The 12,691-nt window shown below is 41.0% G+C and overlaps 1 protein-coding gene across 1 annotated transcript in view; it reads left to right on the top strand.

Annotated features, from left to right (window-relative positions):
- Positions 1-12,691, top strand: part of LOC146631467 (copine-9-like) — a 205,653-nt gene that overhangs the window by 83,065 nt on the left and 109,897 nt on the right. Inside the window, exons 5-7 of the mRNA XM_085353696.1 lie at positions 5,459-5,498; positions 6,746-6,748; positions 7,584-7,660. Of these exons, the coding sequence (XP_085209822.1) occupies positions 5,459-5,498; positions 6,746-6,748; positions 7,584-7,660 (120 nt within the window). The remainder of the gene's footprint in view (positions 1-5,458; positions 5,499-6,745; positions 6,749-7,583; positions 7,661-12,691) is intronic.

Below are 12,691 nucleotides of genomic sequence, written 5' to 3' on the forward strand. Positions count from 1 at the left end.
TCACCTGCTTTTAGTTCCTTTTTCAAAGCCCCACACTATGCTTATTCTAAATAAAATAAATAAATAAATACAAATAAAATAACAAAAGCAACCAGCAGGCAAAATAATTTCAGTGAGAACTATAATTATACTCAGAGACAGTGTATCTTCATAATTTGTAATCCTTATCAGCTGATGTGACAAGAGGAAAAACATGATATTTATTCAAACTACCAACCCTGTCTTTTTCAGGTGGAGACCATGTATGTACACGGTTGTAAAATATGTAGAGCTAAGCAAAGTCAGCTGGTTTTATGATGACTACAGATGTTTGTAATTAAATTCACACCAATCCATCCAATGTTATACTTTATATTTATATAGTCTTCACTAACTTTAGTAGCTAAGGAAGGAAAGCACGAGCTCTACCACAAGTAAACACTGTAAAATTACTAAATGTTGCTAAAAAGACAGATAACTTTAGGCACCAAATAAATAAGTAATAAAATAATGTGGTTAGATTTTCCTTAGGAAATTGTTGTTAACATGATTAGTAGAGTAAACAGCAATTAAGGGGGGGAGTTTTCCCATTGCCAAGAATGAAGGAGAAAACAAGGTGGTGTAGTACGTATCAATCCAGGACTCACTGGATGTCTCATTGTCACTGAAAATTAAATTTTTATACTCCAGACTAAGAGAAATAACCTCAATTGAAAGCAAAAATTACAGAAATTACATCTAGTCCACAAGAGCCACATGCATCGAAATAAAGAGTTCTGTGCTTTAATAATGAATTGGACAATAAAAGCTGCATCTGTAAATTCATTTATGAATTCTTTAAAAAAATCATTTTATTTATTCAAACATTATTTTAAATTAAATTATTACATAATAAATTACTTTAGTAAAAACACTATTTTTAAATCAGTTTTTCAAAACGAATTACTAATCCACCAAAATGAATTTCACCGTATCCGTAGCCAGTCTTGTTAATGATCTCACTGAGGGGCTTCAGGCCGATGCAGAACAGCAGTGGGGACAGAGCATCTCCTTGGTAGATCCCGCACTTGATGGTGACTTGTGCTATTGGCTTGAAGTTGGCCTCTAGCGTTGTCCGCCACATCCCCATTGAGTTCCTGATGAAGGCTCTCAGGGTTTTGTTGATCTTGTATAGTTCTAGGCATTCCAGGATCCATTTGTGGGGCATTGAGTCATAGGCCTTCTTGTAATCAATCAAGGGAGTCTGGTCTACCAGTAGCTGGTGTTTTTGCGCCTCTGGTATTCTTGCCAGTTCCTTTCTGTGCCCCGCTCATGTATTGACCCATGTGCCTGTTCATCTTAGCCGCTATGATGCCTGACAGGAGCTTCCATGTGTCACGGCCAAGGTCGGCTGACTGGAGGACCCAAATGCAGAATGCACACTTAACACCCCGTAGACGAGAAAACATGAACAAAACTTTATTTTTTCCAAAAAAACAAAACGTCAAGACATAAATTACTAAATACTATGAACTAAAGTGTTCCTTCAATGCCTGAACCAAACCTGAAACAAGAACTTGATCTCTAAGTAATAATTGGCAAAGCTTAAATCTTCATAGAAACTCCTCATGACCAAAGAAGGGAGATGCAGAATGTGGGAAATGCACCGGAAGTCTCAGCACACTGCAACGAGAGGAGAGTGGCTTTAGTGATAAAGCTTAGGGAAAAGTATCCGGGTAAAGCTTGAAAACATGGCATTACTTTGCCTTACTGTTCCTGGGCGGAGGGTGGACGCAGAGGGAGTACAAGGTCCGGGAGTGGTGGCTGACGAGGCCAGCTGGAGGCAGGAGGGCAGGCAGGTGAGCGCGGTTGACAGGAGCTGAGAAGACTGAGCTGACAGGCATGAACCAGCGAAGAGGGTCCAGTAGGTATTGCCGTGGGTGGAGTGGATAAGGACTTAGCAGCTATGGGGAAAAACAGTAAGTCACGGATGGCAAAATGATTCCTTGGTTTGAGTTGCCTGAAGCAACACTGACTAGGTGTAGCAGAAACTGTGGCGAGTAGTGGAGTGAGCGCTGGTCCATAAATGCTGACAGCTCAGCACAGGTGAAGAGACTCGTCAGTGTGCGGTGACTCCACCCCAAGGCGGAGACAGCAGCTCAGAGACAACACAGCTGTGCCCACCTGGATCATGACACCATGTGGTACTGAGGCAGGTTACTGGCCGATAGTTGGATATGACTGGTCCTTTCCGGGGGGTCCTTGGGGATCAGGCCTTCTGGCCTTCAGTTAGCCAATCTGGGTGTGTCTCTTCAATTAGCAGCTGGTTCATTTGTGCTGCGAAACGCTCATGAAGTGCAGTCAGCTTCTTCAGCCAGTAGGTGTGAATCACTCAGGGCCAGGTGCTGTCCAACTCTTCATACTGGAGACCTGTTCTTGGATGTCTGCCACTGTGATGATCTTGGCCTCTAGTCTGCTTCTTCATGGTGGGTACTGCTCCTTGTGGCTGTTCACCTTGTAGCCAAGCATCTCACTGGTAGATCAGCTGATTAATCTTGTGATGGTCTCAGTAGAAATTGTCTAGTAGACCTTCCTTCAGGCTTGGTACCCAATGTTGGGTAGGGATGATGATAATATTTCAATCTGACCTGTCATCCTGTCTCCCCCTCGCCATTGCATTTGTCTTGTACCTTGTCAATTTCTAGTCATGAGAGCAGTTCATTCACCGAATGTTGGAACACTGAGCAACTAGTTGTTTCACCGTCAACCTGGATGCTGGGTATTCAGTAGGTCCCACATCCTATTCATGTAGCCCCTTCCGCTGGAGTTACCTGCATAGTAGCATTCCAACAGCGTCCTGTTATCATCTCTTGCCCATTTGTGCCTTCTTGTTTCAGTAGCTCACTTCTCATCAGTGGTTCCTGAACACTTTACCCAAACCTTGTTAATTGTTAATATCTGTCTGTCTGTCTGTCTGTCTGTCTGTCTATATAGATGTATGCTGTCCTATACATTTTTCTAATTGGGATAGGGATGTATCCCAATCCTAATATATCTAACCAGATATATTTAGACATGATGTCTTAGCAATTCAAATATCTGGGATGGCCAGTCTTAAGTTCTCTTCGAACCCAGAGGGCTTTATTAGCCACCTGCCATGCCTGGTGCAGCCACAGCCCACTGAGCCCATGTGCCCTGCAGAGCCCCAGTCCAGAAGAACATGTGCAGCTCCAGCCAGAGCCAAAGTGTCCACAGGGTGCTGCACACACATCTCTATCCAGAGACTTGGCAATTAAAGAAACCCTCTGATTCTGACCTCTGTGAATTCAAACTACCAGTGCTGCCTGAAGCTCTCCTGCCATGTGAAACTGCTCCATATACCAAGCTCCTGTATCAATAGCAGGGCACTCCTGACCACAGACTGCCGGAAAAGCAAAGCTAGCCCACCTGCCCACCTGGGACTTGTTTTCATCGGGGATGTCTGGGAGCTGCTCCTTAAATTCTCTTTATTATGAGATATTTTCTGTTTGATTATTAGTTTACTTATTGTCTACCCACCATACTACCAAGCCTACCTGGGAAAATGTGCAAGAGATACAACGCTGAAGCCATGAGGAACCATGACATAGTGTTTAGAAGTAGGCTACTGGAACAGGGCATACATGGAGAATGACTGACAATATGTTATTGATGGGATACTACAATGGCAGCCAAGCCACTGAGAGAGTATCTCAGTGCAATAACATCAGGAGACTCATATGGATACAGTGGAAAAACCCAGGCAGAAAAAAGCAGTGGAATTAAACTAGATGATGTCTAGCCATCGAGGGCATGACTCCCTAGATCACTAACAAACACTCATCAGAGTAGATGCTTGCAGATTTAATCACTGCTATATGCACCATCCCCATCTGCAAGTAGAGGAACTCCCACCCTCCATGTAGAGGAAGGCTGGAGGCCAAAATCGAGGAAGCACAGAAGGATGTACAGAAGTATAGAAGGGTGCCATGAGAGACAGGGTCTGGATGCACAGCAAGATGCCCATAACTGAAACTCTACAAACTGCCAAATAAAGGCTCTGGCCAAACAATTGGCCTGCTCCCCAAAGCTCCATCCAGGGTATACTCTTACCTGATGATCCTCTAATCGCCTGAGCCAAGGTAGTTTTGTCTTTCGGATGAACCAGTTTTTGTCTGAGCGTGTTGCTGGGTCTAGACAAAACTCCAAAACACAAACTTAACAATGTGGTGTACGCTGTACAGTGCAGCGAGGAATGCTCAGACCTCTACATTGGAGAGACCAAACAGCCACTTCACAAGCGCATGGCACAACATAGAAGAGCCACCTCCACAGGACAAGACTCAGCAGTCCATCTGCATCTTAAGGATAAAGGACACTCTTTCGAGGATGCCAATGTTCACATTTTGGACAGAGAGGACAGATGGTTTGAAAGAGGAGTGAAAGAAGCCACTCACATCCTGGGCCATCTGACCTCAGGAATTCGCATGATAAGGTGGGGCCAGGTCTCACAATGAGCTCACCCGAAACTCTGGCTGATTGGGACCCACACCCAGTTTCACACCTTGGCTCAGGCGATTAGAGGATCATCAGGGGGTCCTTTTGTCCCTCTGTGGGGGGAAACTCCCACTAGGTTTATATCTGGGACTCTCCACCATTTGACCTTAGAACTGAAGAAGCTTCTCGGATGAGAGGTGAAACGTCTTCAAGCAACTTAAAGAAGTCCAGACGCTTTTCTTTGCAAGCTCCTTTGACAACAAACCATAGCAATCTCCCAGAAAAAGAGCCAATCAGCATTAGAAAGGCAACAGTGAGTCTCTGAAATAAAATACTGAAGTGTGTAATGAATATAGTACCAGTACATTTGGTAACCCTGAAGCTAAGACCTTCATCACTCTTCTTCTGCAAGGCTGCCTGGCCTCTGGAGAATAGATGACTGAATGAGATAGTACAGCTAAGATCTCAGTGGTTTACCTGGTCTATGATAATAAGCATGAACCTTCATGGGCCATTGATTTCAGGACCCCTTAGAATCCACCCAGAAATAAGGATGTTAATTTGTGTCAGAAACAGAAGTTTCTTTGGGGAAAGCACATTTTAAAAGAGAAGAAGAGGCAACACATCTTCCTGAAAGACAGCAAAAGAGAGAGTCTTCCATCTGCAGATCAATTCTTATTGTATGTTATGTGTCAGTGTTGCTCCAGATCCATAAATTTCTGTTTTATAACTCTTGACTCATCCCTCCTGTGCAGACCATATCGTATTATTTAATTAGTATACATGAATTTTTTCTTTGTTCTCCCACCAGAGCTGTCCATCATGTGTGCGTTGCTTGTCAAGTCAAGTGCAAAAGGGAAATTAGGAAGGTGTCTCTTTTTCTCCAGTTGTAATTTTTCTGTATGCATTTGTGTTTTATTATGTTGAACAGGATGCATTCTAAAGGAAACACTCTAAAGTCTGCTATTTTGCTTTTCTTCTGCAGGTACAATGTGGATACTAGGAGCTCCAATCTTTCCAAACATGTAAGCAGCTTAATATGTCCAATGACCACAGGTCCACTGGCATGAAGCCCAGAAAAAAATTGAGTTAACCTTATTTAAAAACAAAAAAATTTAATCAAGTTTTATTTCAGTGGGTTTCACAAAAGTGGTTTTGCTTATTGTAGTTTGGGTGGTAGTACTAAAAAATTGTCTCAATTGGTTTTTGTTATTATGATGAAGTGTGACATTTGTCAGACTGTAAGAACAGGTAAACTAGTACATCACAACACCTCTTGTTGGACACCTCTCAACATACATGTCTTGTTGTGTACTAACTTGTTGTCTACTTTGCATTAAAAATGTTATATTGATATTGATTGAAACCCATCTTATAAAAAACAAAACTCTTCCTCATCACGCGTCAGATTCAGTTGTGGAGCTGTCATCAATAGCCAGGAAATGGAGCCCTCTATTTTTTCGCAGGTTGACAGATGTGAACAAGCAGGCCTCTCTGTAGACTATACTGTTTACAGATGACACTATGATTTGTAGTTAGCATTGGGAGTAGGTAGAAGAGAACCTGGAGATGTGTTATTATGCTCTATTGAGAAGTGGAATGAAAGTCAATAGAAGCAAGAAAGAACATGTGTAAATAACAGGGAGACACATGTAACAGTGAAGATGCAAGGAGTAGAGGATGTGAAGGTAGCAGACAAGATTAGAAATAATACATCAGAGGGACAGCTCAGGCTAAGTGGTTTTTAGAGGCAAGGTTTTGGTGAATATAGGGGGCAGAAGATGTTGAAGATGGGACTGCCATGCAGAAAGATAGGAGGAAGACCACAGAACAGAAGGCAGACATGCAGAGGGTTGGTGTGCCTGTGATCTAGGTACTAATCTGATGCTGAATAGCTGCCTATATGTCAGACATGTAGCAACTGACTGGCACCTTGTCCAGGGTACATGCTACCACTGTCAGTGTGGTCCGGCTCCACTCCAGCTGTAATTTTACCTGAATTCAACATCAAACAAAATTTAGTACAGTATCTACTAAAGTATCTACAGAAAGCATAAATCAAAACATTAGTTTTTAATTTGCACCCTACCGTAATGATTCATAAAAGCATTACTTTAAGCTCAGTGCACTGCAGCTCTGACTAGTCTTCATCTTTCTTAAATTTGGAAGAAAAATTAATTTATTTGTGAACTTGAGGTCTTTTCATTGTGTCTTTCCAGCTTCTCTAACATGTGTCTGCCTTTCCTTACTGCCTCCCCTCCTGGATAAGCAGAAGGTAAGCTATCATTATGTCCTGTACTCCCTGCTTACTGCACCATTTCTTTAAGTGATGTGGACCCTAGCTCAAACCCTAATCCTAAAACATTTTTTGGAGAAAAGCAAAAAGAACCCAAATCTATAAAAATAATAATTTGATTTATCTCAGAATTATTTTTTGCCAAAAATGGGATTAGAAAACGAAGACTACAATGAAATCTTCTGATAGTATAGCGTTAACCTTAGGGTTAGAGTCATGTCTGACGATGAGTCACAGGGTCAGACACATCGCCAAGGTCTAAGCAATGTGTTAAGCATACAGCAAACTGACCTTTCGGTGTGTTTCTGTAACTGCATCGCTAATTCCAACAGAAATGAATGAAGCCGCACTGAGATTACAGAGATTACAAATGTAATCTGAAAATCCTGTAAGAGAATGTTTTTATGACAGCTATGGTGTATTATTTTAACTACAAAAAATGTTGCTTAAAGCAGAACAATTTAATTACAAAAGCTCAATTCAATGAAGTATAAAATATGGACAAAATGCAAAGCAATTAGACAGTTTCAGTAACTAGGCGCTAACTAGCTGCTGTGTTAGTCCTAAGCAGTCTGCTGTAATCAATCAACGTCTAGACATCTCATTACTATTGCATCTTCAATTAATGTTTACAAAAGAATTTCCAATTACTTCGTTATTTTAAATCCAAGTAACCCAAATTGAAATCATATATAACATGGTAGCTGTAACTCTGTTAACCTATCAACAGCCACATTTTAGAAATTAGCCAACGTGCAGCACACAGTGACTGAGTGCAATGAATTCACTATGATGATTTCCCTACTCTGTAAAGGACTTCCTGGGTCAGATGTTCTGCACGTTAGGTGAGATCATTGGTTCACCTGGCGGCAGGCTGGAAAGGACTCTTTCGTAAGTACAACATACACACAGCGTCACCCATACAGTAGTTGTCTTTGAAGCTGGTTTAGGACACTATCCTTAATGTCAACATCTTGTTTAGTCCTATTTACAAGTGCAGAAAATCTTTGGTATCGCAGCCTGATTAACAAATACAAACAGTTCAGAGGTGACATCTCAGCCATAAGCATTTCAAACATTTAACTGGGTTGAGATCTGAGATCTGACTTTGACCGTGCCACTACAACCCTGTGATTATTTTTGTTTTCAGTCATTGTGTTGTAGATTTTCTGGTGTGCTTGTGGTCATTGTGCTGTTGTATGACCCACCTTGGAAAGCTTTATCAATCAGACAGATGGCCTCACCTTTGACTGGAATACTCTAGTGTGTAGGGGAGTTAATGGTCGAGGGGTGGCTGTGGCTCAGGTGGCAGATCAACTACTGATTGGAAGGATGGTGGTTCGATCCGTGGCTTCCCCAGTCTGCATGTCAAATATCCTTGGGCAAGATACTAACCCCAAGTTAGTGGGGTTAGTATCAAATGTTACAAATGTTTGGTTTTTTGGTTGTTGTTTTTTGTTGCATGGTTTGAATGGAATACGCCTCCTACAAATATTGTGCCATTGTGTTAACACACACCTGAATACTCCAGAAGACTGCCTAAACAGGTTTTAGAGGCCAAACTTGCTGATGATCAAGTTTTAATCAAGTACTTGGTTTTATTTAATTAAGGACTTAAGGACAGATAAAATGCTAACTATATGTTTGTCTAAAGGTGTTGAATTATGGCACAACAGTTAGTACTGGTGAAAGAATACATACAACTGTAATGCACTTTGGGTGAAATTGAGAGGGTGACCTGTCTACCTTTGATGGATCCATCGTCACCTCAGTTCAGGACGGCACATCTGATGAAGCTGCAGTTAGTGCTCTCCAACTTTGGAGAGAGCAGAAAAGCAAGTGGAGCGTTTGCCCGAGGCTGAGAACGTAAAACAAGATGAGGTTCCTATTTCACCTAGCGTCTTGTTTATGTGCTTTTAGAGCCTGTGGCCTTCCATATGTTCTGCCTGTAATTAGATGGTCACCACAACCAACTGAGTAGCAAACTGTGGTCAGGTTCAAACCATGATGGTAAAAAGAGGTCATTTGCTTTATTGCACATATGAATGAAGTGAAATTAAAACTTAAATGATGCAGTATGTCATGTGTCTTGTAGAGATATACAATTAGTTAAAAAAAAGAAGCTACCACTAAATGAAAATTGTGTTGATTGTGCGCCACACTGCAGTTCCTCTTTGTTGAAGCCTGAAGGAGCATTTCCTAGTTCAGGCAGCTTGTCAATGAGTGGAGGAAAGGCTCTGATACCCTTGGATTCCAGTGCAGTGTTATAGAAACTTGGGCGTCATTGTGTGTGTAGAACTGCTGGCCTGGTCCTATCAACTGAAGCCTTATAAGGGACGTGGGTTGTGTTCTTAAGAGTCAAAGTGTGCAGAGAGATTATTGATTACAGGAAGCTACAACATGGATTGAAGTCCCACTCACTTGGTAAAAAGCCACATATGTATGAAGGCAACAGAAATATGTGATGAACACTGATGTTCATGGTCTAGATAAATGCCAGCACAGTAACATTTCAAATTTAGTGACAGTCTGACATTTACTGAATGTAATGATACGACTGAGAAATTTAATCTTTGTGCATTTCAGTTAGTCTGGCTTAGCAAAAAACCTGGGTGAAATAGTAGGGGTGGGTAAATCAACCTTCCAATAACTCTACAATGTGTTATTTAATTGCCATATATTTTAACTAGTAACCCTCAAGTCCATGCATGTCTTATGATAAGAAAGTCTTAAGTCAAGATTTATAAGTTCCAGCGATGTCAAAATCCAAAGGATTCGTGTTTTAATTCCTAAACTTCTGCCAAGTTCAGAACATGTAATTCTTTGCAATATCAGTAGTGAATATTCTTCAAACTAAAAATGGTTTTGTACTAAGTGACAAAATAATTCCTCACAAGTGAAACATTTGTAGTCACCACAGAGCAGATAGCTTAAACTTTGATTTGACACACACACACACACACACACACACACACCAACGCACACATAGAGTCAAAACAGAAAACACAGTTTATATCATACATTGTGATGGACCAAGCAGTAAAGGACAGTCAGACACAGGCTAAAGTAGAAAAAACAAGAGCTTGGGCTCATAAAAGAGGTCAACGTAACAGAACGCTACTCAGAAAAATGGCAACACTACCTCAAGCAACCTGACCTACCAAAATGAGACCAAGAGGAAACTTAAATAGTGGCTGATCAACCCACAAAGACACAAAAAGGGGTAGAACACACAAAAACCTAACAAAAACTAACATAGCAAATCCCATTCCCCCCCATGATCCAGAGTTGTGGTATGACCCAATTTGCAGGTCTCCACATAGGCTTGCCCCGCCCCCTTTTACACCTCTTAGGGACTTGAGCAGCTTTTACTAAGGTAACCAGAAAACAAATACAAAGATTAAACTAAAATGTGGGCACTTATGTTAGAATACATTATTGGGTATGAGATGGTAAAAATAAAGAAATTATAAACTAACACAAATTCTTTATTAATCTGTAAATTCAATCCTATATTTAAAGACAGCACAATACAAGTGTAGTGTAATAAATAAGTCTCTATTGTAGCCCTGTGATGTTTGGCAGATGTTACCCAATATGTGTGGCTGTAACTGCAGCCATCACATGCATTTTGACACGTAGCCTATAGGAGAAGCATGATGACGTAAGAGTTTTCACTTCAAAGTGAAGATACAGACAGGATTGTATTAGAATAATACTTGTTCTTTTAATAACAGATGTGTTTCCAAGGCAACTGTGAGCACGGAGTCTACTTTATGCTCCCTACTGCTGAAAAATCCAGTTGGTGAGCCATTTTCTTCATATTGGCCCATTCTCCTCTGATAAAGATGACATCAGAGCCATGGCGAGGATCTATTTTGAGATAATGGGTGGGGAGAGGAAGAGAGCCCTGTGGCATTTAACGTGTCAGATGAGAAAATTATTAGGGAAACCCACCTTGTGCATCAAGTCACGATGCACACTTCTTTGTTTAACCAGGCTAAGTGCTTGCAGGCAGACACATTTTTGCATATGCAATAGCAATCACCCACCTGCTGAACTAAGTTCATTTGCCTCCTGTGCTTTTGCTAATGCACTCCACAGTCAAATGCTGGATTAAGTTGTGTGGGTGCAGGGACACTTGACACATGACCAAGGAACAAGCTTATTAGAGGTGCATTTACAAATCAAACAGATCATATTGTGTGTGAAAAGGATTGTTGCAGTTTGTGACGGAGAACTGATCTAAGCGGTTTGTTTTAAGAAAATTCTAAACTTTCATCTGTTTTAAAGTAATTCCTGTTCACTAAAGCACAAAAGGGGACTGCATTCTGTGAGGAATATACAGAGAAGGCATTTTCGTGCTCAAGAGCGAGAACAAAGAAGCAATAATTAGTGTGAAGCAGTTCTCGCTAAAGCATATAGTGCTAATTTTATTTTTAAAGAAAGCAACCCTTATTGCTTTACGTAGCCTACGACCGAATCATCTGGATTTTCTTTCATAGTGAATCTGCAACAGAAAAGCACAATTTACACAATCCCTGTGATGACTCTGATGTTCCCATCATTCTTGTAAAACCGTTCAAAGGTCAGTTTCAGCTCCTGAACATTTCTTATTGATAACAGATAATAACAGTGCAACGCTCAGTACCGATTGAGCATTGCACCTCTGCTACATTTGCACGCCCAGAATAGGTGATTAAAAAAAAAAGAATGGAAATCAATGCAGCTGTACCACAAATTGTATATTTTTTCCCTATGAAAACTTTGTACCTATCTAAGATCTAGTCAGACTCTGTGTGTTATACCAATTCTGGTTAATGCATCCTTGAGTTTGTAGCCTGCAGAGAAGATTAGTAGTGAACTGTGGGGTTTTTTCTTTACTCTTTGAAATGTAGACTTTCCCTCTAAAGAGCGCTAACCAAACTGATGCTACTTGAGGACATCTATAAGCTGAAAAGAAGGGTTTAGGAACCTTTAACACCTTTAGAGAAATAAAAAAATCATCCCTCAATTGTTGTTTCTGAAAGGTGTGACGCATAAAACTCAGATATTCAGCATCATAAATTAAAACAATGAGCACTCCAAGAGCATAACTCTCTGCCACAGGAACTGCGTAGGCAGTATTTATTTTACCTATTTAACTATTTACAGGTCAGAGGTCAAATAAATGTTAGTCTTGGATGTCTAACAATCCTGATGCGTCAACTGAGTGAGACCTACTAAGCATTATGCAAATGAAATAAACTATAGCAACCATGAGTAAATGAACAAACATATATTCTCTCTCAAAGGAGCAAAAACACTTTCATGGCATCGTGCTTGTTATGGGAGAAATCGGGCATGGGAGGGCTGAAGATGGATGTTAACTTACTGCCTCTGAGAGTGTTTACTGATGCTGTGAAGTGCAACCCTGGCGCTCTCTCTGACCTCACGCCACACTATTTATATTATTATGCTATCAACAACCCGCGTGTTGTACTAGACGAGATCCGAAGGCCTACAAAAGTTTGGATGCTTATCCAAATTTTTGTAGGCTAAGATGGGTAACAACCCTCAGTCACTGGACTCTGCCTGGAGCTGCAGTCACTTGAACAAGTCAACCACGGTCACTGGTCACTGCTAAGGTATTTACCCAATGTTTATTAATTGTTCATATTGCCACGTCTCTGTGTATTACCCCTTACACTGTCAATGTGTCAACACAGCTCATTTGTGATGGATGATGATGATACTGTGTTGAGTTGAGGATATCCTTAATTTTCGGTCACTAAATGCTGCTGTTTTTGCCTGTTAGCTGTTGTTAGCTGTTGTTCGCTGTTGTTTATCATCTTCCAAATTGAGTTGATTGATTCAGCTGCCCGTCACTAGCAGATCAACTGCCCATTTGCGCATGTGCGAAAGTAACTTTACATAGACAAA

This window comes from Diplotaxodon limnothrissa, linkage group LG5 (genome assembly GCF_057381915.1).
Source record: "Diplotaxodon limnothrissa isolate DT_005_m linkage group LG5, D_limnothrissa_male_GT1.1, whole genome shotgun sequence".
Classification (NCBI taxonomy): Eukaryota; Metazoa; Chordata; class Actinopteri; order Cichliformes; family Cichlidae; genus Diplotaxodon; species Diplotaxodon limnothrissa.